Genomic DNA, 27124 nt, shown 5'->3' with positions numbered 1-27124 from the left:
AATGTCCAATATTGGTGAGGATTATAATTTCCTTCGCAATCACTAGGATATGGCCGACGAAGTGCCACCGGTAGGGTGTGCGGTCCTGCCTCTCCTGCTTTTCTCTGTTTGCGCTACAGGAGGAGATCTCTCCCTTTAGGAGACTACGGAGGACCCTCAGAGATGAGCACGTCTGGACTTTGGTTGGAATGAATACAAACCAGTTTTATTTGATTTTTAAAATAAAAGGAAGATACAAAAATTAATGGATTATAATATACAACAATATTAAACAATTTTTGTAAAATGTGTCATTCAGATGAACGTCCCATCGTTTACTACTGTCAGCCTCTCAGGGGAGGAGCTCTCTCACCTTTAGGAGACGACAGAGGACCCTCAGAGATGAGCAAGTTTTGACTTTGGTTGGAATGTACAGAATACAAACCAGTTTTAATTGTTAATAAAAGGAAGATAAATGGTTACAAAATGAATATTGTAAAAAATGAAGTAAAAGAAAAGACAAAATGCCAAAAGTTTAAATTCCCAATAAAACCTTCAAAATGATAAGGTGAACTCAGAGTTCACTTATTTGCACCTCCTTACCATTTAGTCAACACAGTTATTACATATTGATACATGAAAGAAAAATCCATTAAGGCTGTCATCATTAAATTGAGACTGGATAATATGAGATTATATGTGAAGAATATAGGAATATATGAGACCAAAACACTCTTAGCTCAATAAAAAGAAACAAATCGACACTCATTAAAGAGAATGCAACTTAAATGAGGATAAATCATATGAATAAAAGGTAAATTACACTTTAAGATCACACTTCCTATATGGCTGTATGTCAAGAGCCATGTTTCATATTTGTCAGATAGACATAAATAAAACCCATGATCATATGATCAGAGGTTTCCTTTGTGAGAGTCAGTCAGATGTCTAAAGCACAGAATGTTGCTGTTATGCTTTAGGGTCTCGCTTCTCTCTCCTTAATGCCGTGTTCACACCAAAAGAGTTGCGAAATATTTGCGCGACCAGATTACATGTTAAGTCAATGCACAGACGCGAACGGTTGCGCAAAAGTAAATTTTTACTTGCGATAGAGGCGAAATGGCGTTGCAAATATTATCAAATTCGCAAATCTGCAAATCTGCTTTTTCGCCAATCAGCGCTGAGAAGCTCGGTGATTGGCGAAAAAGGCCGAGGAGTCGGAGCTGTGTGCGACTACGGATAATATTATGAACCCAGACACGGGGGCGTTTGATGTTCCGACGTGTGTGGGACTTCCTCAACAAGTATAAAGCAGAACTAGTGGTTATTTCAATGGTGAATGGCGGAAATAGTAACTGTTTTCACAGACACAGAGATAAGCCCCGCCCCCTTTCCCCAGCGAATGGTTGCGGAAAAATGAAAAACGAATTAACCACATAATGTTGAGCGAGTAAACTCAGGCGAAAAAGCGTTGTGAAAATTCGCAACTCTTTTGGTGTGAACACGGCATTAGGAAGTAGAGGTGTTAGAGAGCATCAAAGTTCACCTGCAGTACAAAGCAGTACCACAGCGTCACTCTGCTTCAAGAATATGATTACTCTTCAATTTAATAAGTAATACTTTTTAATCATACTCTTCAAGAGCTGATTACTGATTTGAACTCTATTGTTTACTCAAGCAATGTATCACTGCATTCACAGTAGATTTGCTTCCATCAAAGATGGCCTTTGCTGTCCTCTCTGCTGCTTCCAATGGGGTGTCTGCTCCCTCAGCTGCATAATATCCTGCAACACCTCCTGCCACCGCTCCCACTACAGCTGATGTCACGGTGAGAGTGATTCCTGCAGGAATGATTGCTGCTCCACCTGCTGCTGCTGCTCCACCTGCTGCTGCTGCTCCACCTGTTCCTGCTGCTGCGCCACCTGCTGCTGCTGCTGCTCCACCCGCTGCTGCTGCTCCACCTGTTCCTGCTGCTGCAGCTATACTTTGTACACTTTGGACTAAAGGAAGCACTGTTTTTAAAACTGAGACAACTACTATGACCATCGCTACTACACCAAAAAGAGCTCCTATCAATACACCTGTTGCAATACCAGCCAGTTTCTTCCCAAGACCCTCAGATACTCTGTCTTTAGCCTTCTCTCTGATCTCTTCCTCTGATCTCTTCTCATGTGTCTGTCTAATGCATTGCATCTCCTGTTTTATTCTTCTCTCCACTGATTCTAGCACCTCATTGGTGTAGCATCTTCCTTCGTTTGCCTCAACCATCTTATCTATTGTCTTGAGGAGCTCCTTCACTTGGAACTGGTTGCTCCTGTATTCATCCTGCTGGTTGTTCTTCCAGTATTTATTATCAATGACATGGCAGCGGCCTCCACACTTCTTCACCAGATCCCTCACACGCTTATTATCACGGACAAAGTCCTCAATGGTCTGTCCTTCAGGGATCTGGTCACCATGAGTAAAGAGAACTGTCGCATACTTGAACACTTCTTCAGAAAAGCATTCATTTATTTTAGTGATGACAGCCTGCTCCTGCTCTGTGTGTCTCTCCACTTTAAGCACAATGAGAAAGGCATGAGGCCCAGGAGCAAACTCTATGATGCACCTCACTATTTCCCAATTCAGCTCCTTCTCAGATCGATCTGTGTCGAAGAAACCAGGAGTGTCCATCAAAGTGATGTTTCTTCCATTGATAGATTTAGTTCCTGCTTGGCATTTTTTTGTGTCAGAGTTGACAGTGTGGCCGATCTTGAACAGTTTCTCTCCAAATATGGTGTTAGCCAGGCTGCTTTTCCCAACTCCAGTTTTTCCCAGGATGACAATTCTCCTGTTTGACACTGAAAGAGAATAATGGCCATCAATAATACTGAAAATGTGTCTGTTGGCAAAAGAAACAAAACCGTGTTGGTCAGAAGTCCGTTGGTACTTATTAAATAGCTGCATCAGCATAATAAGAGAATGAAGCAAGGGTGTAGGTTTGGTCTCAGCATTGGTAGGGACCCCCACCCCCCCAAAAATGTGTCTGCCGCAAAAGTTATTTGATATCACAGCTTATAAAGTTGTATATATTGTCATATTATATATACAAAAACTATAGTTTGTTGCATTTATGAAATCATAGAACAAGAATAAAGACAATTGTTGACATTGTATTGCTATTTTACCTGTTTATAACTATCAAACTCTTATGAAGAGGAGAAAACAAATACTGTCATGTGTCGACTATGCCAGTACACACAACTATGCGGACCTAAAGTCCTATCAATATTTGTGGCTAATGTGGTAGGGTGTTCGTCCTAGAACTGCAAGGCAAGAAGTTATGTAATAATAAGTAATGTCTTGCTATGTTTACACTGAGCGTCCTCACTACGTCAGACTTTTAGAGCACTACAAACGGAGGAGGACGGATCTGTCTCACTAGCGGACTCCTCAGTGTCTCATGATATATTTAAACAGTTCCCTTTAAAAGATTTTCCATTTTCCTCCTGCACTGCATCTGTTTCTGACTCGCCACTTCAGCCAATTAAATGACTGCATCTTGTCTCGCAAGCTCGAAGGCGCATTGGAAAACGTGGAAATGTATTTTCACTCTTCTGGGCGACAAACATAGTATAGATAATAATACAAATACGCTTTCAAATATATTATGCAAAATGTTTTTTCCGGATTGGTGGGGACAATTGGGTCTTTCCCAAACTTTGGTCGTGACTAGTCCCTATCGACCCGATGCAAACCTACGCCCTTGGAATGAAGAATAGTGCCAATACTTTAAAAAAGGCCAACGAGCATCAAGAACATTTTATCTACATGAAGTCTTCTAAAAGTACAAATCACTGTTCACAATATAAATTAATCTATCGTGGTGAAGAACACAGAGGATCATTTTGTAAACACGTCTAAAAACAGATGATCAGGTGTTCTTGGCCCTGATCCAAATCTGAGTCATTTTATGTATCTGGAACAGAGTCTGATCTGATACTAACATACCAGCGTTTCCCCTACCATTATATTAGGCCCCGCCCCCCTGAAGAAACCCTCTGCTACTAGCTTATTATTTTCCACAATAAGCTATTTAGCAGTAACTAAATATTAGTTATTTTTTGCACAGATATAACTTTATTTGCATTGTTCTTACAAAGTTATTGAATATTGCATTTGTTTTTGTCTGATGGAGCATTCTGGTTTACTTTAAAGTGATTAAAGTGAAGTCAATTTTCTTTATTCTATGATTTATAAAAGCAAAGATGGGGCTTTGTTGGGGTATTGTAGTTTTTTTATGTTTTATTACTGTTTTTTCACCGTCTATTATTTATATTACTTCTTTGGATTTTACTATGTCTCTGTGTGCACTTTACCCTGTTTGCTGCTGCGTCCTGCAAATTTCCCCACTGCCGGACCAATAAAGAAATATCTAATCTAATCTTTAGCTCACAAGGTTTGGCGCTCCTCAGCTGCAAGATGAATGTTTTGTCATAAAATGCAGATCATATATTTTATATATAACAATACAATTCATCATTAGTTTTTTTTCCATCTTTTGTAAAAGATTTAACTCATATTTTAGTTTTGTTACATGGTTCTGTATTTGGCCTCTAATTCTTTAAACATACAATACAGTTTTCTGCTGCTTGATGTCTCTCATGAGACATTAGGTTTGTTCGAGATGAGCCAGTTCTGCGCAGAATCGATCACTGGCGATCGGCGCGCAATGCATGCTGGTTAGATTTGAGTCCGACTTGATCCCGACTTGCTCTGACGTCGTGCACACGTGGTCAACGATAATCTCACGAGAGCGAGGCGGCCACAGATTTTAGAACCAAGCGCCGGATTAGCTCGCCACCCACTGTGTGGCCCAGTGCATGATGGGAAACGCCTGGCTGTCACCACATCAGAGAGCTGATTGGCTCTCAGATCTGACAGCAAACACCACGTGTTGTAGAAAATTCTTATTCTATGTGTAGTTGTAATACTGAACGCTTGATTGTTAACTATTAGTCTCATGTTTAATCTAAAAACATACCGTGTGTTGTTGATAATACAAAATCGTATTTAACACATATCAAAACCAGTAGTAATGTATTTCACAGGCAGACATAAAAAGAACAAAGGATGCAGCTACACACATTTCTACATAAATATATATTGATAAACATATGAATAAACCCAAACGTGATCTGCAAACTACAAGTAGACTAAATATCAGAACTAACAGGAAGTCGTTTTTTTCTGTGACTTTCTGTGTATTCTTTGAAGTCAGCTGAAAACTGTCTGACTTGAACACAGTTTGTTGTCAACGCCTCCTGCTGGATTCAAGGCGAGGCGCAGCTCTAACGAACGAGCCAATAACAACAGGTGGAGTTGGGTGACGTCATGAAACAGCGTGGGATCATGGGCGTTGTGGTCTTCACCACCATTGTAGTCAACTTCTCCCGGTCAGGATTCCTTCACTGTTCCTCGTTAAGGAGGTTTTTTTACCGGGAGCCGAATTACACTCAGAGGTCTCCTCCTCTCAACAACAAACAGAGCCGCTCATTAACACCGGAAACACTCTGAATGAAGCGGTGTCATGTTTAAAATCTGTGTTTCTCGACGCTGTTCTGCGAGCAGCTGCAGCTCTCGTTTGCTCAGCTTGTTTCTCTGATAACGTAACGTTATGGTATATTAATACAACGGTACAAGCTTTCTGAAGAAGTAACTTTAACTTACTGTCCATGTTTTTAGAAGAGAGATCAGCGAAGAGTAAAAGTGTTCGACCAGACGACGTCCTCCATGCGGTCCTGTGCTTTTATTTAAGTTTCACTTTTACTTACTGTAAGGGCGTGTGCGTGCGTGCGTGTGTGTGTGTGTGTGTGTGTGTGTGTGTGTGTGTGTGTGTGTGTGTGTGTGTGTGTGTGTGTGTGTGTGTGAGGGAGGGTAGTTTACTTTACAATTTGCTCAAATAATATTTTCCAAAGATTTCATTTCATTCGTTGTTCATATTTGTTGTGGTGATACTTTATAATCCACAAAAAAACACAACTATTGTTGAACAAAATGATGTTGAACATATGAAACATTTTATGCTTCGCTCTGTAACAGGAAACAGTGAACAATGTTTCAACAGGAGACAGAAATACAAACAACAGTGGACACTAATTTGATTTCAACATGTTCTAAAGATCTTATCGATGAAAGATATTGAAAAGAAAAAGATATTTGTGGGTTGTGGCTGTAGTTTACAAAACATATACTAAACAACACATCAGAAACGTTGTGGTAAAGATAAGAAAAGATAGAATATTAAGTACAAGTGTATGGTTTTTCCAATGTACCTAAAAAGTTGAAATACGGTCTATGGAGGGGTGAATAACACCATTCCACTAAAAACGTATATATATATATATATATATATATATATATATATATATATATATATATATATATATATATATATATATATATATATATATATATATATATATGTATATATATATATATATATATATATATGTATATATATATATATATATATATATTAGGATGTGGGGTTTTCTGACAACTTTTGGATGATTCAACATCACATTGACACGGGAACATCATTGCTGTACCTAAATAACGATCATGACAGGAGGGTTAAAAATTATTTGTATATTGGGAGTTGTATGTCCTACATGAGGTAAATGATTTTATGCAACATCATATCATGTTGCTATTTCCTCCCCAAGGTGTGTCTTGGCAGCTGCTAGTCCGGTGTTGGCATCTATCTTGTCCTCTACTGGTGCTCTGGTGGAACTGCAGGCTCCATGTCTGTCTGACACTGTACTGGCACTTCTTTTGGATTACATGTACACAGGGGCTTTGCCGTACAGTTGCAACCAGGACCAGTATTACAATCTGCTCACTGCTGCCAGCTACCTGCAGATGGATGAACTGCAGGAGGCTCTGAGGACTTGGCGGCAGACTGAGGGGAAAGTTACAGATAATACAAATGGTTCATCTGGAGCTGAGAATCAGCCTTATAAAGATGTTCACAATATGTATAGTAACTCTGTGAACAATTTTAGTATGTATCTGCCATTATCACTAGGGAAAGAAGATCATCAATATTCAGCCAATGTGGATGCTTGTGATGACATAGATTCATGTAGACTTAGCAGTAAAATGGGTGCAAGCTCTTTAAGCAATGCAAGCACCTGTTGTAGTATATCTCAAAGTAGTGTAAATAAAGGCAACTGCAGACAAGTAATGTATCTGACACCTCAAGATGTAATTCAAAATAAAACATGCATCGTTCAAGTGCATGGGGTATCTGGAATTGACAAAGAGGAGCAAAAGGATCTGTTACATTCAGCTGGCATAGAAGAAGCAGCGACTGGGTTTAACAGAAGACAAAACTCTATTTCATCATCTCTCGATCCCCCACTTTAAGAACAGTGTTTTGCCCTCACAGTGCTCCTCCTCCTCCTCTTCCTCATCACCCCATCTGTGCTTTGGGGCAGTGCCTGTCATATGTCACAGCAGTAGAGCAGCTATGCTCCAGCTGGCAGAAGTGTCAACAACAGCAGGGCCCCTGACTCACAACCGGGAAGCACAGATAGTGACAGCATTGTTGAAGGTCTTCATGGGAAAAAGAATCAGGATTACAGAAACATTAAGGACCATATTGGGACACAGTTTTTGAATTACAAGGATAGTTCAGAGCAATCTAACATCCTAAAACAGGATTACAACAGCAGCAATAAAGATCATTTGATAGGTCAGAATGATGAACATATAAGCAATGCTTTATCCCACACTACAGATCATAATGATCGCCATGCTCATTGTGATTCATTAAGTATGAATCACACAACACATTTTAGGGATGATTCAGTGTCACAAAATAAGGATTGCTTCCATTTCACCAGAGGATTGCAGTATAAAACTGATCTAAATGCTGATGATTTCCCCTGCAAACATCGGCAACTGGATTGTTCTGATTTCCACAATGTCTGGATGGCAACAGCAGCAGAGGAGCAGTTAATTCGCTCACAAGATTCGAGAGCTGTAGTTCCATCTCCTGTACAGAACTCAGACATGGAAAGTGACTCGCACTGTGAAGATGTGTGTTCAGAGAGAGAAGCAACAGAAGAACGCAGTTACTCAAGGTATCCAGCTGAAACGGATAGACAGGACAGACACTATACTTTCTATGGACTCCAGACTGATTGGTACCCAAACTTGCAGAGAGCTGAGAGAAGCACAAAAGATGGAGCCCCTAGCCAGCATAAACACAACCAAGACCAAGCTATGACAAACAACAGACACAGGGTTGTTTTGTGTCAGCTTGTCTCCACAACACCAGAAACATGTTTTGATAGTGTCACTGCTGGTCTCTCTGACTTTGAACGCCACACATCTGTGAAACTTGAAAATATGTCAGGCATCGAGATCACAGAGCCACACTTAAATTGTACAATGTCTGTGGACCACACTATGTCTGACTCTACGTGTAGAGTTGTACGGCCGTCCTACCGTGGACATCTACAATATCAATGCCTACCACAGGAGGCAACACACTTATCACAGAGATACTCTGGGAGCAAACACTCCCAGCCTAATATGTCTGATGATAATAATGATAAAGAGCCATGGAATGAAGTAACATCTGCAGCAGGGGTTGACACCAATGAAAACCAATGTTGAAGGAAAAAAATATGTTGGTACAGACAAAAGCAGGCCAGGAGCTGAAGTTATACATACAACAGGGGGTTTCCAACCCGATAGACGTTGAGAACCAGGCCACTACCTTGACAGTCTGTTCACCTCCTAGTGTGCCATACCCTGTAGAAGCAGCCGTGTCATCTACCTTGTCTGCCTGCATACCTTCTTCCATTTCAGCCAGTATGGAAACAAATGTATCAGCTCATCTGTCAAACCCTGTTCAACACTCTTTCCAGTGCTCTCTGTGCGACCCGTCCTTCAGCCAGCGAGGCTCTCTGAATAGACATGTGCGGAGCCACCTTGACGTACGGCCCTTCCTCTGCCCCCGCTGCCCTATCACCTTTTCACGTCAGTACCGTGTCACAGAGCACATGCGTGTTCACCAGCGCTGTGTCCTCTGGAGTGACTTTCAACAGCCGCCCCCTGCTTCTTCAATTTGTTACAAGGAAAGTCCTCAAAAGTGAATTGTGATTTGATTGTGTGTATTAACTTGTTTTCAATAGTTCAGGATGATGAGAACTTTCTTTCATATTTTGCAAATATATGGGGTACAACGAGATCGACAATTGAGATGAAGTTCTGAGATTAATTTCAGAATGCTTATCTTTGCCCTCCAGAAGCTAACAATGGAAGTTAACACTGATAATGCTGCAGTGCTGTGAAAAGTGGCCATTCCAAATAATGAGTAAAATGGCAAACAGGCAAAAAAAAGTATATGAACAAACTATTTAAACCATCTATAATCAATATTTTGATTACCACATTGGTTGTTTTTGTGTGCCTATATTGACCAGACAGACATCTGTTAAAAATAGTGCTTTTCTGATTGTTGATTATCCTGTTTTATTACAACAGAATAGGTGATCATGGTCATTGTTGTTTTGTCATTTGCAAATTTGTCTTCTTTAAATGAGGACAGTTTGCTTCGTGTCATAGTTGTACTTAAGGCTGTTGCTGCTGAAACATGAGCTGACGCGGTAAAAAGAAAAGGTCAAGGACAGCCAAGCTGGAACAGGGACAAGAAGATGGAAAGGATCACAACATTCTGTATTCAACACTTTAATTGAAAACATTTTACAGATAGTTTACAGCTTACAGGTGGTGACAAGTTTATGGTTTGAGTCGTTGACATGAGAGTTTCATGTTCAGATGTTCCCACTCTGTTTTTAAATAAAAACATACTCTCTGCATTATTAACATGGCTGTGTGTTTCCTTTGGTAATGTTCTATTGATGCCAACCATCAATACATACTCACTTTCTAATAACTCAATAATGACAAATATATAGTAATTCTCACTCATAAAAGCACAAGTTTGTAACTTTTCTAGGGTTATAAGTGGTAATAGATATTCAATGTTAATAATGGATTTTTAGAACTAATTCTGCAGTCATGTTGAATTCTGTTCCAGATTTTCTGCAAAACCTTTCCAAAAGGTTATAGGTCAAACAGTAGCCCGATCAGACGGAAATGCCATCAACTACAAAAATTACTGATAACTATTTGATGTGTGGGAAGTGATTCAGAGATCTGGAACCAAGGTGGTCAAACAGCCCTTTGGAGTGAATTAAAGCTAAAAAGACAAATAAGGCCATCCTGGAGGAGGACGACAGCCTCATAACCCACAGGTCTTTCTTATGAATGGCATGTTACTCATCAAGCATTAGTACATGATCTATAACCATTCATAAAGCATGGTTACACTTTATAAATCTTTTATTCAGTGTGTCTTATCAAAACATGGTACCTTACTGTAACAAGAGCACCAGAAAATTTACCTCAATTTAAGCCTGCTCTTGACTAATTTGAGTATTTTGGAGAAATTAAAACAGTTTGAAGTTTCCTTCAACTATCTCAGAGAGACATATGGTTTCACCCGAACCATTATACTAGTCATCCATTGCCAGACTGCAGAGTAATAGCTGTAAATTGCCTACGCAGCGTGGGAAGTTCAATGCTATCATCCTGTCAAGTCTTGTGGCAAATGTCCAAAGAGGGAAATATAGTGCTCATGTGATGGTGAAAGTAGTAATAGGTCACAGAAACACCGCAAGGCAATATATATACATACATATTATCTGTATTGCAACAATATACACAGGGAATCACATATCCTGTTATTCCCACAAAGCGAAATACTTGTCTGTCTTTGTATGCTTCATGTTTCTTTTCTATGCTCAATTTATGGGACTTCAGACCTTCCTCTTGTGCTCGTTATTCCACTGGTGTTTCATCCGGCGTAGTACTCATCACTATCATGGCCTAAAGAGAATACAAAGAGAACTTGAATGCTACATTTAACTGGTTATTACTAATGTTCCAATGCTGTTTAAGCTTAGCAAATATGGTGAGCGTGAGTGGGACATGCACAGTTTAGCACAGGCTGTGATGCATATGGAAGTAGTTTAATGTTGTTTTTACCTGGCTCTTTGTGGAACGAAGGGCAGCCGCAGCCAGACATGCCATCACAATAAAAATAATTGCACCCGCAAAACTGTAGACCAGGAAGATCAGTTGCACAGACATTGCCATATCCTGGACAAACACGTACACATATGACAAATACATAAAGAAACACACATGATATCCATGACATTGATCACATTGAAATGTATTACACTGTAAGATGGTTATATGTGTTTGGCCATAGTGTATGGAGACCCAGAGTGTTCATTATCAAGCTCAAGCATTATTCTTTATTTTTCCAACAATTCTTATTGAACACAATTTAGTTTATATTTCATGACGCAGGTTTAATTACAATGTTTTTATCTGTCATTCAAGACAAACAAGGACGAACCGGTTGAATAACTGACTCGCGTAAGATTCTTTGATGAAAATCCTTGCGAAATTCATACTATTATGTATTTATTTGATTATTTAAAAAATAAATATTATATATAAATATTATACATAATTGTATATAAATAATTAATATCCAACACATTTTGTTCTCTGTTCATAATGATGCAGTTTAATACATAATTAAGATACAGACGTGATGCCAAATCTGGATGCAAATTAGGCTTTTTTTCCAAATGAAGAAAATAATTGATGTAATAGTAAATATGTGTATTGGTGTGACAGAAGGTTAAACTGCGTAGTGCTGTAGATGTGTACTCTTTTGTGTAACCCAACAATAAATTAAACATTTCAAACGTATTGTAATATATCAAGTTTTCATTTGATTCCAAGATACACAAAATGTGTGTTTATTAAGTGTTTATTCAACACATACATGTAAAAGCTAAAACTTGTTTTAGATTTGAGATCTATATAATAATGGGCACCACCACAAACTTGCCAAAAAATAACAAATAATGATTAAAAAAAATAACAATCACCTCATATGACCAATGTTCAGTGACTTTTTCTTCAATGAATTCATTCCTGTACAAATGGTAGTGAACAACATTGGGCACGATGTGCAATAACGTCCAAGCTGCCCCCAGTATGGTCACAACACTCAGAGCCAAAGATACGGTGACCTACAGGGAGACACAAGCAGAAGGCGATGAAAGAGAAACAGACAGAATCATGGACAACATGGAGAGCCATGCAAAAGCCCCAAAATCGACTAATTCAATCGTTCAATCAAAATGTGCTATTATTGCTTTTTAAAATGACTATAAAGCTTACTGTTTTCTTGGTCGGGTTGTGCTCTGTCAGAATGTATAGAATCCCACATATAATGAACTGCAAGGAGAAGGAAAAAAGCTGTTTTAGCATGTATCCCTTAAATGTTTGGGAACATGCACAATATTGTATTTACTAAACATGATAGCAAAAAAAACAGCCAATTGTTTGGGTATTGTATGGTAACCCATTAATTTCTAAAACTCTTACAAGATGTGCTGCCCAACAATCTGTCCTAACTATAATCATTTAATTTGGTTATTCATAAAACAATTGAATCCATAAACTGTTGTGATCCACTGATTAATCTCTTGTTGTGCCACCAACCAGTGTTCCAAGCAAGAAGCCAGGCGGGACAGCTGTCGCTATTATGTGCACAGACTGTTCTGGCAAGATTATGATGGACAGGGTGAAGAAAGATGAGCCCAAGACCAGTGCAATGATCTAGTAGAAAAAAAAAGAACTTCAAGCATGACTTCTTCACCTTTGTTAGAATATAATTATTAGTTGAGACTGGCAAATCTGTAACCTTGGAAATTATGGTGGTACATTATATTACATTGTCGTAAGTATTTGAAAACAGTATTTGAGTATTGGTGTGTGTGTGTGTGTGTGTGTGTGTGTGTGTGTGTGTGTGTGTGTGTGTGTGTGTGTGTGTGTGTGTCTCACGCCAATAATCTTGGGTTGCCCCTTAATGAAGCGGTGTAAAGGTTTGCCGGCCCCCACTGTGGTGCCTTGAAGACTTGCATTATTTCCACTCGTACAGTAGAGATCAACAGACATCTTTTGGACAGAAAAGAAATAGATTAAAAATATTACTATTTTTTAAATGGTATTGTGCAATTTTAAGTGCAATTATAAAATGTTGTTGTTAATCAAATCTGTATTTTTATTTGGAATTTAAAAAATGTTTAGCATGTTATAAAAAATGTCATACAAAATCACAAAAATATATTGCAGGTAATTCATAAATATGTCAAAATGCTATAACAAATATGATCGCTTTGTATCTAGTAAAAAAAGTCAGAGTTTGGAATATCAAAAAAAATCATAACAAGACAGAGTATTCAATGCCATACAAATTCTAATGAAATTATGCCATGCAAATATCATAAAATAAACACTATAGTATGGTAAAATATACCATATGTTTAAAAAAAGACATTGTATAGTTTCTCTTAAAACATTTTTCTAATTTAGTATATTACAAAAAGGTTATAAATTAATCATAGTATATTATGCCATAAGAAATGTTGGCAAAAGTTTTGGTGTAGTATGCCATTAAACATATGTATGTAAAAAAAAGATATTAATATCGTCATTCATATGTCATAATAAGTCATTGCATCGAATGCCATAAAAAAGGTCACAAAAATCAGATAATATCTTATGAGATCAAATAAAGTCATAGCACAGTATGACATACACAGTTTGTAAAAACAACAACTAGTAGTTTAAGTCTTTCATAAAATGTTTAATCAAAATCCATAATATAGTATACCTTAAAAAAATGTTTTAATGAAAAGTATGTATATGTTAGAAATGTCAATATATATTTTCTGTAATACATTTTACATTTATGTTAACGTCACAGAAGTACTCACACATGTTATGAATTTCAAAGGCATTCAATAACACTGCCACAATGGAGGTTGACAGCTGGCCAATGTAAATATTTGACATGTTTAACATAACTTTAAAAAGTAGGCAACTGAATAGCCATTTATCTTAGAACGAGTACAATAACCAAAAATAGAGTTGAAGCATGTCAAAAACACCAACAGAGTTTCAGATAAATACAGAGCAAAACTAAACTAAACAAGCTATCCAACAGGAAAATGTCTCTGACTTTAGCGGTCTGTTTGTATGTCGGCCATATCTCCGACATGTTGGACTAATCCGGATGTTGAGACCAAGACAAGTTCATAATCATGTAGGCAACTCGGGTAAATAGCTTACCACATATTTGTCACAAAGAAAAAAAATGTTTCCTCCACTCGCAGATTAAAAGGTTGTGATGTAACGTACACTTAGGCAACGATGGGAATTTTAACTGACGTATTACATAATAGCCTCATGCGTGGAAAAGAGTTTAATTTAACTGTTAATTGTCAAATCTCAAACAAATCTTTCACAAACAAAAGAGATGAGAACAAAACAAAAGCCAGACCTTGTGCAGTCCTGTGGTCCTTGCTGAAGCTCAGTATTAGCTCTTGTAAAGACTCACATCCTGTTCACATCTGGAGTCCCGTGTGGGGATTGAGGAACGATCGGTTCATTTTGAACACAACCAGTACTCTGTATATGTGCTTATTGTAAAGGGTTTATTCAATGGCTTAGCTTGATATTATTGTACGTCATTTTATTTCCTTCTTTTTTTTGTAGAAACTACTCCCTTTATCGACATGTATTGTGATGAAGGTTGTGTTAAACGTAAACATATGTATTTCTTCATTTGAGGAAACTACTGATGCTGTCAATTTCCTTGGGAGTGCGAAGTCTGTGAAATAGAACACTTTTCTGTCAATCAAAGCTGTCTCTTTATTTACATTTACTTCAAGAAACAACCCAAAAGTATGTGTAATGTATATGTTGTAGTTAACTGTTAATATAATCTATTGCTGCATTATGCATCACAAGAAACATTATTAATTACTGTATTCGGCCAAAAGCCTCTTTTATAGAAACAAAGAATCAACAAAACTCTTGGTTTTCTAGTTCAAAATGGTCGACTCCTAAAAGAGAGCCTACTTCCTCTTCACTCATGTGTGTGGTGGAGTAACTCCATTCACATGGGGTTATGAAGGGACAGAGCTGAAATGGAGGCGTAGAAGGAATGTGATGAAATAGTTTGAGAGAGAGAAAAAGGAAGAGAGACAAAGTTTCCTGTAATCCGACACAGCTGTGTGCGTCTGTGTTTCTTAACCCATGAAATGGTAGAATCCGTATTCAGACCCTTTTTCTTAAAGTAAAAGATTCAGGATTTGACTAATGCAACTACAAACTTATTAGCAACACAACTTCAAATGTTTCAAAAGTCAAATATATTAGAACAAAGTAGTAATCATCTTTGAGTTTATTTAAAGCATGTGTACAGATGTTTTCAAACTATGTTGTTACTGCTGCTTCATGTGCATAATATTTACGCGGGACAGAAAACTGGATCCAGATCCGTGTCAACACAGAGACAGACTGCATACCTGGTCAAGAGTTTTTATAGATCTTTCACAGAAAGAATCAGGTGACAATCATAAAACAGATGAATGATTTGATTTAAACATTCGGGAATCGATGTTCCTTAAGATGAAAAATCTTCTCTTACTTTTGAATTCCATTTGTTATCACACAAGTAGGAGATCTTTATACTGTAATTACAAGACATGGCAGAAGGATCTTTTGAGTATAAACAGTGACTTCACACAGATCAGTAAATAATTACAAGGTAACATGTTTGACATACTGAAAACAATACTAAAGCAATACGCTTCCCTACAAAGATCAGGCAACAAGGCAGCGATCATTATATCTACATCATTATGCATCGTAGCTTTATAACAGCATGCACCCTTTGCATCTTTTCCTTTTACACAATTTAGGTCTGTGAATTTATCCACAGTTTAAAAGGTTAATTCCTCAATAGTTTTATTTCGGCTAAAGTGAATACAGCATCAGACAGCACATCCTATGCACAACACATATTTAGCAGTATAACAGAATCAGTCACTGTCAGGGCTCCTCTGTAATCAGTATTGTGGCATTTTGATCTCACTTTCTTTTCCATCATATGACACATTAATATCAGATTACAAATATCCATTTTCAATTCTAGCAAAAATGGAATTCCTTAGAGATTTTTATTTCTTAATCATTTTCAGATGATTTCAAATCTGGAAAGAAGCAACATGATATTTTTTCCTTTTCTTGAAGCTGTCTGGTATACGGTAAATTAAGACAAAATAAATTACTTGCCAGTTTAAAGTAGAAAGCTCATGGCAAGAAGTTCAAATATTACATTTATATACATGATCAGCTCAATGGTTAAAGATTCCATGTTATTTACTGGGAGGTGTGACTTTTTAGTGACACCTTTAAGAGTCAGGGCTGATTAAAGGTTGTGATTCTGATTTGTTCTTATCTACAAAGACAGATCGTACTTCCTTCATGACAGACGCTGCTGCCATCTTTGCTGCTTTGCCTGGTGTTTTTGCTTTCTTAGCTGAATCATATACTTTAAAATCTTCTTTTACTGCTCCTGCAGCAGCAGCACTGCCTACCAATATGCCGATTGCCATTCCAGCTGTTCCTCCTATTGCTCCTGCTGTTACTGCTCCTATTACTTCTAATACTGCTGCTGTTCCTCTTATTACTTGTTCTGCTTTTGTTCCTACTGCTGCTGCATTCTTTAAACCTTTGAAAACTACTCCAACCATCAGTACTACACCAAAAAGAGCTCCCAACAATACACCTGTTTTGATACCTGCCATATTGATCAAAAGCCTATATACTCTGTATTTAGCCTTCTCTCTGATCTCTTCCTCTGACATGTTCTCATGTGACTGTCTAATGAGTTGCATCTCCTGTTGTATTCTTTCCTCCACTGCTTGCAGCATCTCATTGGTGTAGCATCTTCCTTCGTTTGCCTCAACCATCTTATCTATTGTCTTGAGGAGCTCCTTCACTTGGAACTGGTTGCTCCTGTATTCTTCCTGCTGGTTGTTCTTCCAGTATTTATTATCAATGACGTGGCAGCGGCCTCCACACTTCTTCAGCAGATCCCTCACACGCTCATTATCACCGACAAAGTCCTCAATGGTCTGTTCTTCAGGGATCTGGTCACCATGAGTAAAGAGAACTGTCGCGTACTTAAACACTTCTTCAGAAAAGTATTGTATTATTTTGGTGATGACAGCCTGCTCCTGCTCAGTGTATCTCTCCACTTTAAGCACAATGAGAAAGGCATGAGGCCCAGGAGCAAACTCTGTGATGCACCTCACTATTTCAGACTTCAGCTCCTCCTCAGATTGATCTGTGTCAAATAAATCAGGAGTGTCGATCAAAGTGATGTTTCTTCCATTGACAGATTTAGTTTCTGCTTGACATGTTTTTGTTTCAGACTTGAGAGTGTGGCAAATCTTGAATAGTTCATCTCCAAATATGGTGTTAGCCAGGCTGCTTTTCCCAACTCCAGTTTTTCCCAGGATAACAATTCTCCTGTTTGACACTGAAAGAGAATAATGTCCATCAATAATACTGTATGTGTGTCTTTTGGTTCATAAAAGATACAGATCAGCTCAATTAAAATAAGTATCAATAGTCACAATGAAAAGGTAAAGCAGTTGGAACTTATAAAACAGCTGCATTATCGTTATGAGATATGTATGTGACATAAAAAGAGGCCTACAAGCATCAAACACATCTTGTGTATCTAATCTCTTGTAACTGCATCAATTACTGTACAGTATTATGAGAAAATAGTTTAAACAGAAAGTGAAAGAACTCACCGTTCATGTTGTCGTATGGGCCGTTCTCCCATCAGGGCACAGCTCTGCTTTCCTGTAAAAGCTTTAAACATATTATCATAGCAGCCTGATGGCGTCCGGGTCCTACATGAACACACATCTAGACAGGGCTTCATCGGAAAGGAGGATGATGTCATGAAACCACTGCACCAATCAAAATGTAGCAATTTTGTATTTGAAGTCAGTGGGACGGTTTGCTGCTGCGGTTGCAGTGACTTCCTTTATTTTCAGAAAAAAAGAATAGAACAAATTCCACAAGCAAAGCTGCAACTTAGTAACATTTTACTGACAACAGTCACATGTTGACAATAGGTTGATTTATCTGTAATTGAAGGAAACGTTCTCCGGATAATTTTGGATAAACTGAAACTACTCTTTGGCGTCCATAATTTAATGATGCATTCATGTCTGAGCAGCCCATAATGAAGACATGCTTTTTCAGTTTCCAATTGCAGTTACATTCACCATCAAAAGCATGCCATATATTTTCATATATTTTTTGTCACATATTTTGCTCAATATTATCAACATACTTTTGGTTTCGTCTGTGAGCTAATTAAAACATAATGTGTTGAGGAACAAAACTGCAATGTCCAAATGGTGAGAAACGGCAACATCGACGCTGCTGATCAGCAACAGAGGAATGTGTGAGGAGTGTGTTGGAGCTGTGGCCTGCAGACGAGGTTTTACAGGAAGTGGAAGCGTTTCTGCTTAAACTTGAGCTGGAAAGTCCCTCGCTCTGAAACGGAAGGGAGAGTCGCACATTTCGAACTGCAGGATGTAAAAATACATTTGACATTGGTGCCCTCTAGTGTCCAAACTGTTGATGTTTATATTGAGTGAAGGGTTTGGCCTCAGGGAGCTTTACAATCTGTTCAACATACAACAGACACACAACCACTGTGTAACTAGAACCGGCCTGAGATCTGCTCATCATTTACAAATATAATATAATAAAGTTCTCTCCTTGTTGCTGGTGAGAACCACAAAGCACACATGTGATGAGTACAACGTGGATCTCCTCTGATCAATGAACTGCATCGTGGTTGTTTTAAAGGTAGATTGAGCAGCGTGAGAATAAATACACAAAGTCGTGCACAGACCGTTCGATCATTTCCCAGCTTTGTTTCCGATATAAGACACCATTTTTTTTAATTATCTTTTGCTCTCACAATTCTCAGGCATTTATGAGATAATTGAAAACTGAACACGAAACATAAACTTTGGGCAGGGATCCAACTTCAATCTTTGGGTCGACTCAAAGAAAAGTTCCGGATCCGGTAAGTTATAATAAAACAGATTTAATAAAAAGTAAATGTTGATACAGTGTATACAAGGGTGCACAAATCACAGCGTCCACGGACCGCGCATTCAAATTATGCACACCGATCTGTGTGATACTTTTGATATTATAGATCAGTGTGATGGGCGTCGTCGCCTCTCATTGCCTTAGCTTTACAACGTGCAATTGGTTATAAGTTTAACAGGTGAAGGCAGCATTTGGGTTAGTCTAGAGGTGGTACCCTAGCCTGGCTTTGCTTCCGGTACTTGACGTCATCACTCCACCCCCCTGTGTAACTGAGCCAAGAACCCTTCCACCCATTCTGAGTAAACTGTGAGCTCCATCTTCATTTCACATTCCTGGCAAACCTACAACATTTCCTAAGTGAACTAACTAACTAAACTAATTATGACTTCCCTTCATGTTACGAATACACATTTTCATAAGACTCACTTCTCCTTATTGTTCGTATCCCTTCTTAAGTATTGTACTCATGGAAATGTCTTTATTCACAAGTGTAAGGCATAGTAAATTATTATAAATCTATACAGTAAGGAAATAAATAGGGATCCTTCATCATTAGTAGAGTACTTTTTGAAGGTAAAATGTGTATGTTTATACTTTTCATGCAGAAATGCAAACAACAGTGTTTGATTTTTTTTATATAAATTAAGATTTTCTCTCTGCTGTTAAAGATGTTTGATCTTTGTCTTTATCTTTTATCTGTGGTTAGTTGGTGAAACAGGATTAAATGACTAACTTTTAAACTCAAACTGAAAATGTGTGCAGCCTTGCTGTGTGACCGATCCCCTCTCCCAGTGTAGGTAAGGCACTGGGAGACGGCTTGTTCAGTGACCTCTGACCTCGGTAACGAACGTTCCCAAAATCTACAGGCAAGACTGTCTCAGCCTGCTTAGGGGGGCGATAATTGCAAATAATATTGTGAATTTAAGTTATTACTAATCCATAACATTTTCATATTATTTCCTCTTTTATCTTGGTACATATCATTTACAATGTGTTGTCATTAGTTTCCCACTGGGACTAGCGTGTTGTGTCATGAGGCCCTCTGCTGGGCCCCTGCCAACCCTGTCTCCTAAAAATGACGTTCCCTCAGAACTAATACGCATTCCCAATTACGTTTGATCAGAAGTGTATCTCCTCCCTGATTATGTTTGTGTTTGACGTATTACACATACGTTGATTATACACATATACGTTGATTAAACATGTATGTTGATTATACACGTAATTTTGTTTTATTGTTTTTATGTTTGTGTTTGACTTATTAGAAATACGTTTATAATCGTGTGTTTGTGTTATTGTTTTCTTGCTTTATTTAAGCATATTTTAATTTTTAAACTCTGCGGGGAAAAAAGAAAATAGGGCGACGTGGCAGCGGCCTCCACACTTCTTCACCAGATCCCTCACACGCTTGTTATCACGGACAAAGTCCTCAATGGTCTGTCCTTCAGGGATCTGGTCACCATGAGTAAAGAGAACTGTCGCATACTTGAACACTTCATCAGAAAAGTATTGATTTATTTTGGTGATGACAGCCTGCTCCTGCTCTGTGTATCTCTCCACTTTAAGCACAATGAGAAAGGCATGAGGCCCAGGAGCAAACTCTGTGATGCACCTCACTATTTCAGACTTCAGCTCCTCCTCAGATTGATCTGTGTCAAATAAACCAGGAGTGTCGATCAAAGTGATGTTTCTTCCATTGATAGATTTAGTTTCTGCTTGACATTTTTTTGTTTCAGATTTGAGAGTGTGGCAAATCTTGAACAGTTCCTCTCCAAATATGGTGTTAGCCAGGCTGCTTTTACCAACTCCAGTTTTTCCCAGGATGACAATTCTCCTGTTTGACACTGAAAGAGAATAATGTCCATCAATAATACTGAACATTTGTCTTTTGGTTGTTTTCATAAAAGATACACATCAGCTCAATTAAAATAAATATCCTAGTTCGTCAAAAGTCACAATGAAAAGGTAAAGCAGGTTGAACTTGACTTATAAAACAGCTGCATTATCGTTATGAGATATGTATGTGACATAAAATGAGGCCCACATCAAAAACATCTTATGTATCTAATCTCTTGTAACTGTGTGGATCACTGATCAGCGTTATGATGAAATAGTTTAAAAAGAAAGTGAAATAAATTAACTCACCGTCCATGTTGTCAAAAGTGAATTAACGTCGGAGCAACAGTCTGTCAGACAAGACTGAATGAGAATGTATTTCCTGTAACTTCTGTATAAGTTTTTTTTCTTTTTTTACCTTGTCACGCCTGTTAACCTTTAACTGTCATGACAGCTCTACCACAGTCCTTCCTCCCTGTCCACGATGTGGTTCTCTCTCTTTGAATTATATGAAATCGCTGACATCCAGTTTTCTCAGGTGTCAGCAGAAACCGTCAATTAAAACAATAATCACGTATTCCACTGTGTCAAACAAGAAGTAGTTCAGCTGTAGACCTAACTGAAAATGTTCCACTAATCTACTTATCAGACCTAGAGGGGAGTTGTAGGAGCGTATGGGCCGTTCTCCCATCAGGGCACAGCTCTGGTTACCTGTAAAAGCTTTAAACATATTCTCATAAGAGCTTGATGGCGTCGGGGTCCTACATGAACACACATCTAGACAGGGCTGCAGTTGCAGTGACTTCCTTTATTTTCAGAAAAAAAGAATAGAACAACTTCCCCAAGCAAAGCTGCAACTTAGTAACATTTTTCCTGACAACAGTCACATGTTGACAAGAGGTTGTTTCATCTGTAATTGAAGGAAACATTTTGGATCATTTTGGATGAACTGAAACTCTTCGGCGTCCATCTAGCAGCTTCCTGTTGTCTCCGACACCCGGTCTCATTTTTGCAGCTTCCTTTCCTCACTGAATACAAAGTGATGGAGGAAGAAAGGCGTGTTGCAACTCGTCTTCATCGCTGTATTAAGAAAACCACAGAGACACAACCACATCGCAGCACATTTCACCACCTGCTTCAAAATAAAACATTCATTGGTTAAAGTGGAAACTTTATTTTCTCACATTACATTATTTCAAATGCTTCAATACTGATATGTTATCAAGACAAAGGGAGAGCTACAGTATTTTTTCCACCATACCCATAAAAAAAAAGACTTTGTTCGGTAAATAACATTTCTTTTCACAACCAACACTTGAAATGATGAAGGCACTTGCAATTCATTTGGACCTCTATACTTAAGATTTGATTTAACTTTTTCTTTTAGGTATCTTATAAGAATAAATATGAAACGCAATTTAAATCGTAGGTTAGGAAGAGGGCTCCCTCTTCAGCAACCTGTGTGTCTCAGATACAGTAAATACATTTCTTCTACCTCAAAAAAAAAAAGAAACACCTCTTCTGCTGTTCCAGTGTGTTGACTTCATTGGATTTTAACAGCATTGACGGATGACTTTGACTTTTTTTCACGTTACACTTGTGTTTAGCACAGGTCCGTTCACATTAGAGGTAAAACACTGCAGATATACACATACAAACAATGGCGGTGAGTTTGGGATTTGTCAGGAAAACTAATTTCAGCATTCTGCTGTTAGACACCAAAAGGGACGAAGTAAAGCTATTCAACCTCATAGCATATCTTTATTCCCGTGCTTCAACACTCAATGTGCTTCATCTCTTTTCCTCTCAGGCGCTGACAAACACGAGTCTGGCCGTGTAGGCCAGGTCGGCGAGGTAAAGCAGGAAGTTGAGGGCAGTGAGCACCGCCACGGCGATCACTTTGGGCGACGCTTGTCTGCTGCGCTGGTAGTGTTTGTCGAACTGGAACACGGGCCAGATGATGGTCGCCGTCAAGTACATGATCACCGCCAGGAGCCCGTAAGCCGACAGGAACTTGGAGAAAGGGACGGGGAGGAGGCTGGTCCACTCGCCCACGCACAGCACCACCACAGCCATGGAGAGGATGAAGCAGATGCAGTACACCGCCATGCACCACTTGAGAGCCGCGTGGTGCTCGTACGACACGGGGTTGCTGACCAGGATGAAGATGATGCAGGCCACAAAGGTCTGGCACACCTTCAGCAGGCCGGAAGCCGTAGCCATGTAACCGGCCACCTCTCCCGGCTTCGCTTTGGTCAGGCTCACCTCCACCACGTAGGCCACCGCCGCCAGGCAGGAGAAGACGGTGGCGGCGATGCGATAGTCACGGACCTCTCCCGTTGGACGCTGGTCCTTGAGGAAAAAGAGCGGGAAGATGACGGAGGCGGAGAGGCAGAGGAGGGAGGCGTAGCAGGCGATGGTGATGGGGAAGTTATTCCAGGACACCGGGGCCCGGGCCTGGAGGCCGAACAGCTCCACCAGCAGGACCAGCAGGGTGAAGGCGAAGCTGAACGCCCAGCAGAAGATGCACCAGTCGGCCATTCCACCGTGGGGCAGCCAGGCCCCGTGTGCCGCCACGCTGAACGCCACGCAGGTGAACACCAGGGCGGCTACGCGCACCCATAGCAGCCGGGAGGTGGGCAACACGATCAGTGGCATTGTGGGATGTCACACTCAGTCAGGAGTTGGAAGAGGCTTTCTGTGGTCCAGCGAGTCTTTGATGTGAGATCTTGTGTCGGCAGCTTGTCACGCGTCTGTCACATATTCTGCAGAAAGTCAATAAAAGAGGAGAGTCACAATCAATTCAAGCAAAGTTTGATGCATGTAGGAGCCGTAGGTCGTTAAAAACACCTCCTTTGGCGCTATTATTATTATATAAAAGTATAACATTCTCCTTTTTTCTGCTTGTTCCTGTAGCCCTAACTTAATGATGCATTCACGTCTGAGCAGCCCATAATGAAAACATGCTTTTCCAGTTTCCAACTGCAGTTACATTTACCATCAAAAGCCTGCCATATATTTGTATGTATATTTTTAGTCACATATTTTGCTCAATATTATCATTTTCGTCTGTGAGAAACGGCAACATCGACGCTGCTGATCAGCCACGCAGGAATGTGTGAGGAGTGTGTTGGAGCTGTGGCCTGCAGACGAGGTTTCACAGGGAGTGGAAGTGTTTCTGTTTAAACTTGAGCTGGAAAGTCCCTCGCTCTGAAACTGAAGGGAGAGTCGTACATTTCGAACTGCAGGATGTAAAAATACATTTGACATTGGTGCCCTCTAGTGTCCCAACTGTTGATGTTTTTATTGAGCGAAGGGTTTGGCCTCAGGGAGCTTTACAATCTGTTCAACATACAACAGACACACAACCGGGGGCGTTTCTAGGATTGAAAGAAAGGGGGGGGGCTTAGCCCCAAGGGAAGTGGCATGCGGCAATTATTTTTGGGGCCCATTTGGGGCCGCGGACAGTCCAAGGTCCTAGTGCCCTATAGTTAAGTATCATGATAGGCTATTGGATTGTAATTTGAAGGAGAAGAAAACCTACAAACCATAACACACACACACACACACACATACAAATATGTAGCATGTTAGATGTATAAATAACTTGTCCATGTGAGAAATAATATATTTTTTTCCCCAAATTATTTGGGGGTGGCTGAAGAACATTTTAAGGAGGCTTCAGGCCTAACTATGCCCCTGCACACAACCACTGTGTAACTAGAGTTCAACCGGCCTGAGAGCTGCTCATCATTTACAAATAGAATAGAATAAAGTTCTCTTCTTGTTGCTGGTGAGAACACAAAGCCACATGACCACATGTGATGAGTACGTGTATCTCCTCTGATCAATGAACTGCATCGTGGTTGTTTTAGGTAGAGCGAGCAGCGTGAGAATAAATGCACACAGACCGTTCGATCATTTCCCAGCTTTGTTTCGATAGACACACTTTTTTATTTATTTATCTTTTGCTCTCACAATTCCCAGGCATTTACGAGATAAGTGAAAACTGAACACGAAACATAAACTTTGCATGAGGGGGAGAAAACTGCATGAAGACCAACATGGGCAGGGATCCAACCTCCTCCCATTTCCAAGTGCACTGGACTTTGGGAGGAGGAGGAGGAGGAGGAGGAGGAGGAGGAGAAGGAGGAGGGGGAGGGGGAGGAAAAGGAAGAGCAGGAGGAGGAGGAGAGGGCTTTTTCTCACACAGGGTACCAATTATGTTTTCCTTACACAGAGTATATTAAAGCGAGGCGATGCACCTTTTGTCACAGACTGCATGGCCCTGCCAGCTTTTGTAATAAATAAAACATGCAGCACTGATGCAATGGAGGTGTGACACAGGGGTACTGGTCTGCTGTGCAGATGCTTACAGGTTGTTGAACTTAGAAATGAACCTAGAAATGTGCATGGCTGCTCTACTCTCCGGGTTCACGGAGGAGAGCCTGCATGCTGCCTCATGCTGCCTCATGCTCCCTCATGCTGCCTCATGCTCCCTCATGCTGCCTCATGCTCCCTCATGCTGCCTCATGCTGCCTCATGCTGCCTCATGCTCCCTCATGCTGCCTCATGCTCCCTCATGCTCCCTCATGCTCCCTCATGCTCCCTCATGCTGCCTCATGCTCCCTCATGCTGCCTCATGCTGCCTCATGCTGCCTCATGCTGCCTCATGCTCCCTCATGCTGCCTCATGCTCCCTCATGCTCCCTCATGCTGCCTCATGCTGCCTCATGCTGCCTCATGCTGCCTCATGCTCCCTCATGCTGCCTCATGCTCCCTCATGCTGCCTCATGCTGCCTCATGCTCCCTCATGCTGCCTCATGCTGCCTCATGCTGCCTCATGCTCCCTCATGCTGCCTCATGCTCCCTCATGCTGCCTCATGCTCCCTCATGCTGCCTCATGCTCCCTCATGCTCCCTCATGCTCCCTCATGCTGCCTCATGCTCCCTCATGCTCCCTCATGCTGCCTCATGCTCCCTCATGCTGCCTCATGCTGCCTCATGCTGCCTCATGCTCCCTCATGCTGCCTCATGCTGCCTCATGCTGCCTCATGCTGCCTCATGCTGCCTCATGCTCCCTCATGCTCCCTCATGCTGCCTCATGCTCCCTCATGCTGCCTCATGCTGCCTCATGCTGCCTCATGCTGCCTCATGCTCCCTCATGCTCCCTCATGCTCCCTCATGCTGCCTCATGCTCCCTCATGCTCCCTCATGCTCCCTCATGCTCCCTCATGCTGCCTCATGCTCCCTCATGCTCCCTCATGCTCCCTCATGCTGCCAACCCGATGTGTCTTTCATCCATCAACTCGATGAGCTCCCTGTTCTGTGTAAAGAGACGCGCCCAGACAGGAAGCAGCTAATGGCACGTCTGCAGGAAGACGAACCAGCGAAGAGCACGTAATCACATCTAGAAATAAAGCCTGTTATTACAGTTAGATCTGTTTTTATAGATCTGCAGTTTATACGTAAAAAAAAAAAATCTGCGAGTTCGATCATGTACTTGCACTTTGTTATGACTGACAGAGATGGTTGGTTGATGACGTAACTGAATGAGGACACCAAACCTGTAGCATTCTGAGGACACTGTGTGTGCGTGTGTGAGTGTGTGTGTGTGTGTGGCCTCGTGTCCCTGCTGCCGACAGGAAACCGGACTTTGGTTAGCTTTTTTAAATAGTTTGTCATGCTTTGCTAGTATGCATAATACCTTGGTGTTATGTTCCTGTGATGGTTGACGCGTTGCAGTGCTTTGAAATGAGTGAAAGAGACAGAGAAAGCCTCTTAAAGCTGCATACCTGACATAGTTTGTGCATTCTTTTGTGTCCTGCTTGAAGAGAAGCTGCAGGCGGACACAGCGGCGACGTCATGAAAGCGGACGATATTTACTTTTTAAGAGTGAAGTAGAGTAGTAGACATTAAACTGGCTCATTACAGATGTTTTCCGTCCCAAACATGCCGCGCCCAGCGCCGCGCTATCAGTCATATGTGTCGCTGCTCCAGAAATACACCACGATAGACGCGACTACATCAACTCTCTGTGAGAACACAAAAGAGGCAAACGACAGTTTTAAAGTTGATCTTACCTTTTTCTTAGCTCGGAGGTGTGTTTCGTGTTTTCTAGCAGCGTAAAGGTCCTGTAAGCCGTGCGTACTTGGAGACGCA

At 40.3% G+C, this 27124-nt stretch overlaps 5 protein-coding genes across 5 annotated transcripts; all 5 read right to left on the bottom strand.

Annotated features, from left to right (window-relative positions):
* Window positions 1-323: 323 nt before the first annotated feature.
* LOC306734449 (GTPase IMAP family member 7-like) lies at window positions 324-8836 on the bottom strand (the record flags this gene model as incomplete). Its single annotated transcript, XM_079215805.1, has 3 exons — window positions 324-352; window positions 2073-2860; window positions 8721-8836. 3 exons carry the CDS (start codon window positions 8834-8836, stop codon window positions 324-326), a joined length of 933 nt encoding a protein of 310 aa, XP_079071931.1.
* An 878-nt stretch (window positions 8837-9714) lies between these two features.
* On the bottom strand, window positions 9715-14481 carry LOC306733520 (uncharacterized protein). The gene is made up of 7 exons (XM_079214773.1): window positions 14471-14481; window positions 12970-13083; window positions 12628-12744; window positions 12304-12360; window positions 12009-12152; window positions 11086-11199; window positions 9715-10926 (listed from the first exon to the last, which is right to left on the bottom strand). The coding sequence occupies exons 2-7, from the start codon at window positions 13081-13083 to the stop codon at window positions 10879-10881; spliced, it is 594 nt and encodes a 197-aa protein (XP_079070899.1). The 5' UTR covers window positions 14471-14481; the 3' UTR covers window positions 9715-10878.
* Window positions 14482-16388: 1907 nt separating this feature from the next.
* LOC306734448 (GTPase IMAP family member 7-like) lies at window positions 16389-17833 on the bottom strand (the record flags this gene model as incomplete). The annotated part of the gene is made up of 2 exons (XM_079215804.1): window positions 16389-17562; window positions 17802-17833. 2 exons carry the CDS (start codon window positions 17831-17833, stop codon window positions 16389-16391), a joined length of 1206 nt encoding a protein of 401 aa, XP_079071930.1.
* A 2618-nt stretch (window positions 17834-20451) lies between these two features.
* On the bottom strand, window positions 20452-21009 carry LOC306734446 (GTPase IMAP family member 7-like; the record flags this gene model as incomplete). The annotated part of the gene is made up of 1 exon (XM_079215802.1): window positions 20452-21009. One exon carries the CDS (start codon window positions 21007-21009, stop codon window positions 20452-20454), a length of 558 nt encoding a protein of 185 aa, XP_079071928.1.
* A 743-nt stretch (window positions 21010-21752) lies between these two features.
* Window positions 21753-27124, bottom strand: LOC306734924 (myeloid-associated differentiation marker homolog). Its single transcript, XM_079216337.1, has 2 exons — window positions 27046-27124; window positions 21753-23729 (listed from the first exon to the last, which is right to left on the bottom strand). The coding sequence occupies exon 2, from the start codon at window positions 23620-23622 to the stop codon at window positions 22771-22773; it is 852 nt and encodes a 283-aa protein (XP_079072463.1). The 5' UTR covers window positions 23623-23729; window positions 27046-27124; the 3' UTR covers window positions 21753-22770.

This window comes from Taurulus bubalis (assembly GCF_910589615.1).
Source record: "Taurulus bubalis genome assembly, chromosome: 3".
Lineage (NCBI taxonomy): Eukaryota > Metazoa > Chordata > Actinopteri > Perciformes > Cottidae > Taurulus > Taurulus bubalis.
This window is presented reverse-complemented; position numbering and strand designations above follow the sequence as displayed.

Bases quoted from the DNA above. Each gene is read 5' to 3' on its own strand.
- LOC306733520 (XM_079214773.1), bottom strand. From the start codon at position 13,083: ATGTCTGTTGATCTCTACTGTACGAGTGGAAATAATGCAAGTCTTCAA. The intron at 12,361-12,627 runs GTTGGTGGCACA...TTCTCCTTGCAG, and splicing joins GCTTCTTGCTTGGAACACTG to TTCATTATATGTGGGATTCT. The intron at 12,153-12,303 runs GTAAGCTTTATA...GTCTCCCTGTAG, and splicing joins ACAACCCGACCAAGAAAACA to GTCACCGTATCTTTGGCTCT.
- LOC306734924 (XM_079216337.1), bottom strand. From the start codon at position 23,622: ATGCCACTGATCGTGTTGCCCACCTCCCGGCTGCTATGGGTGCGCGTA.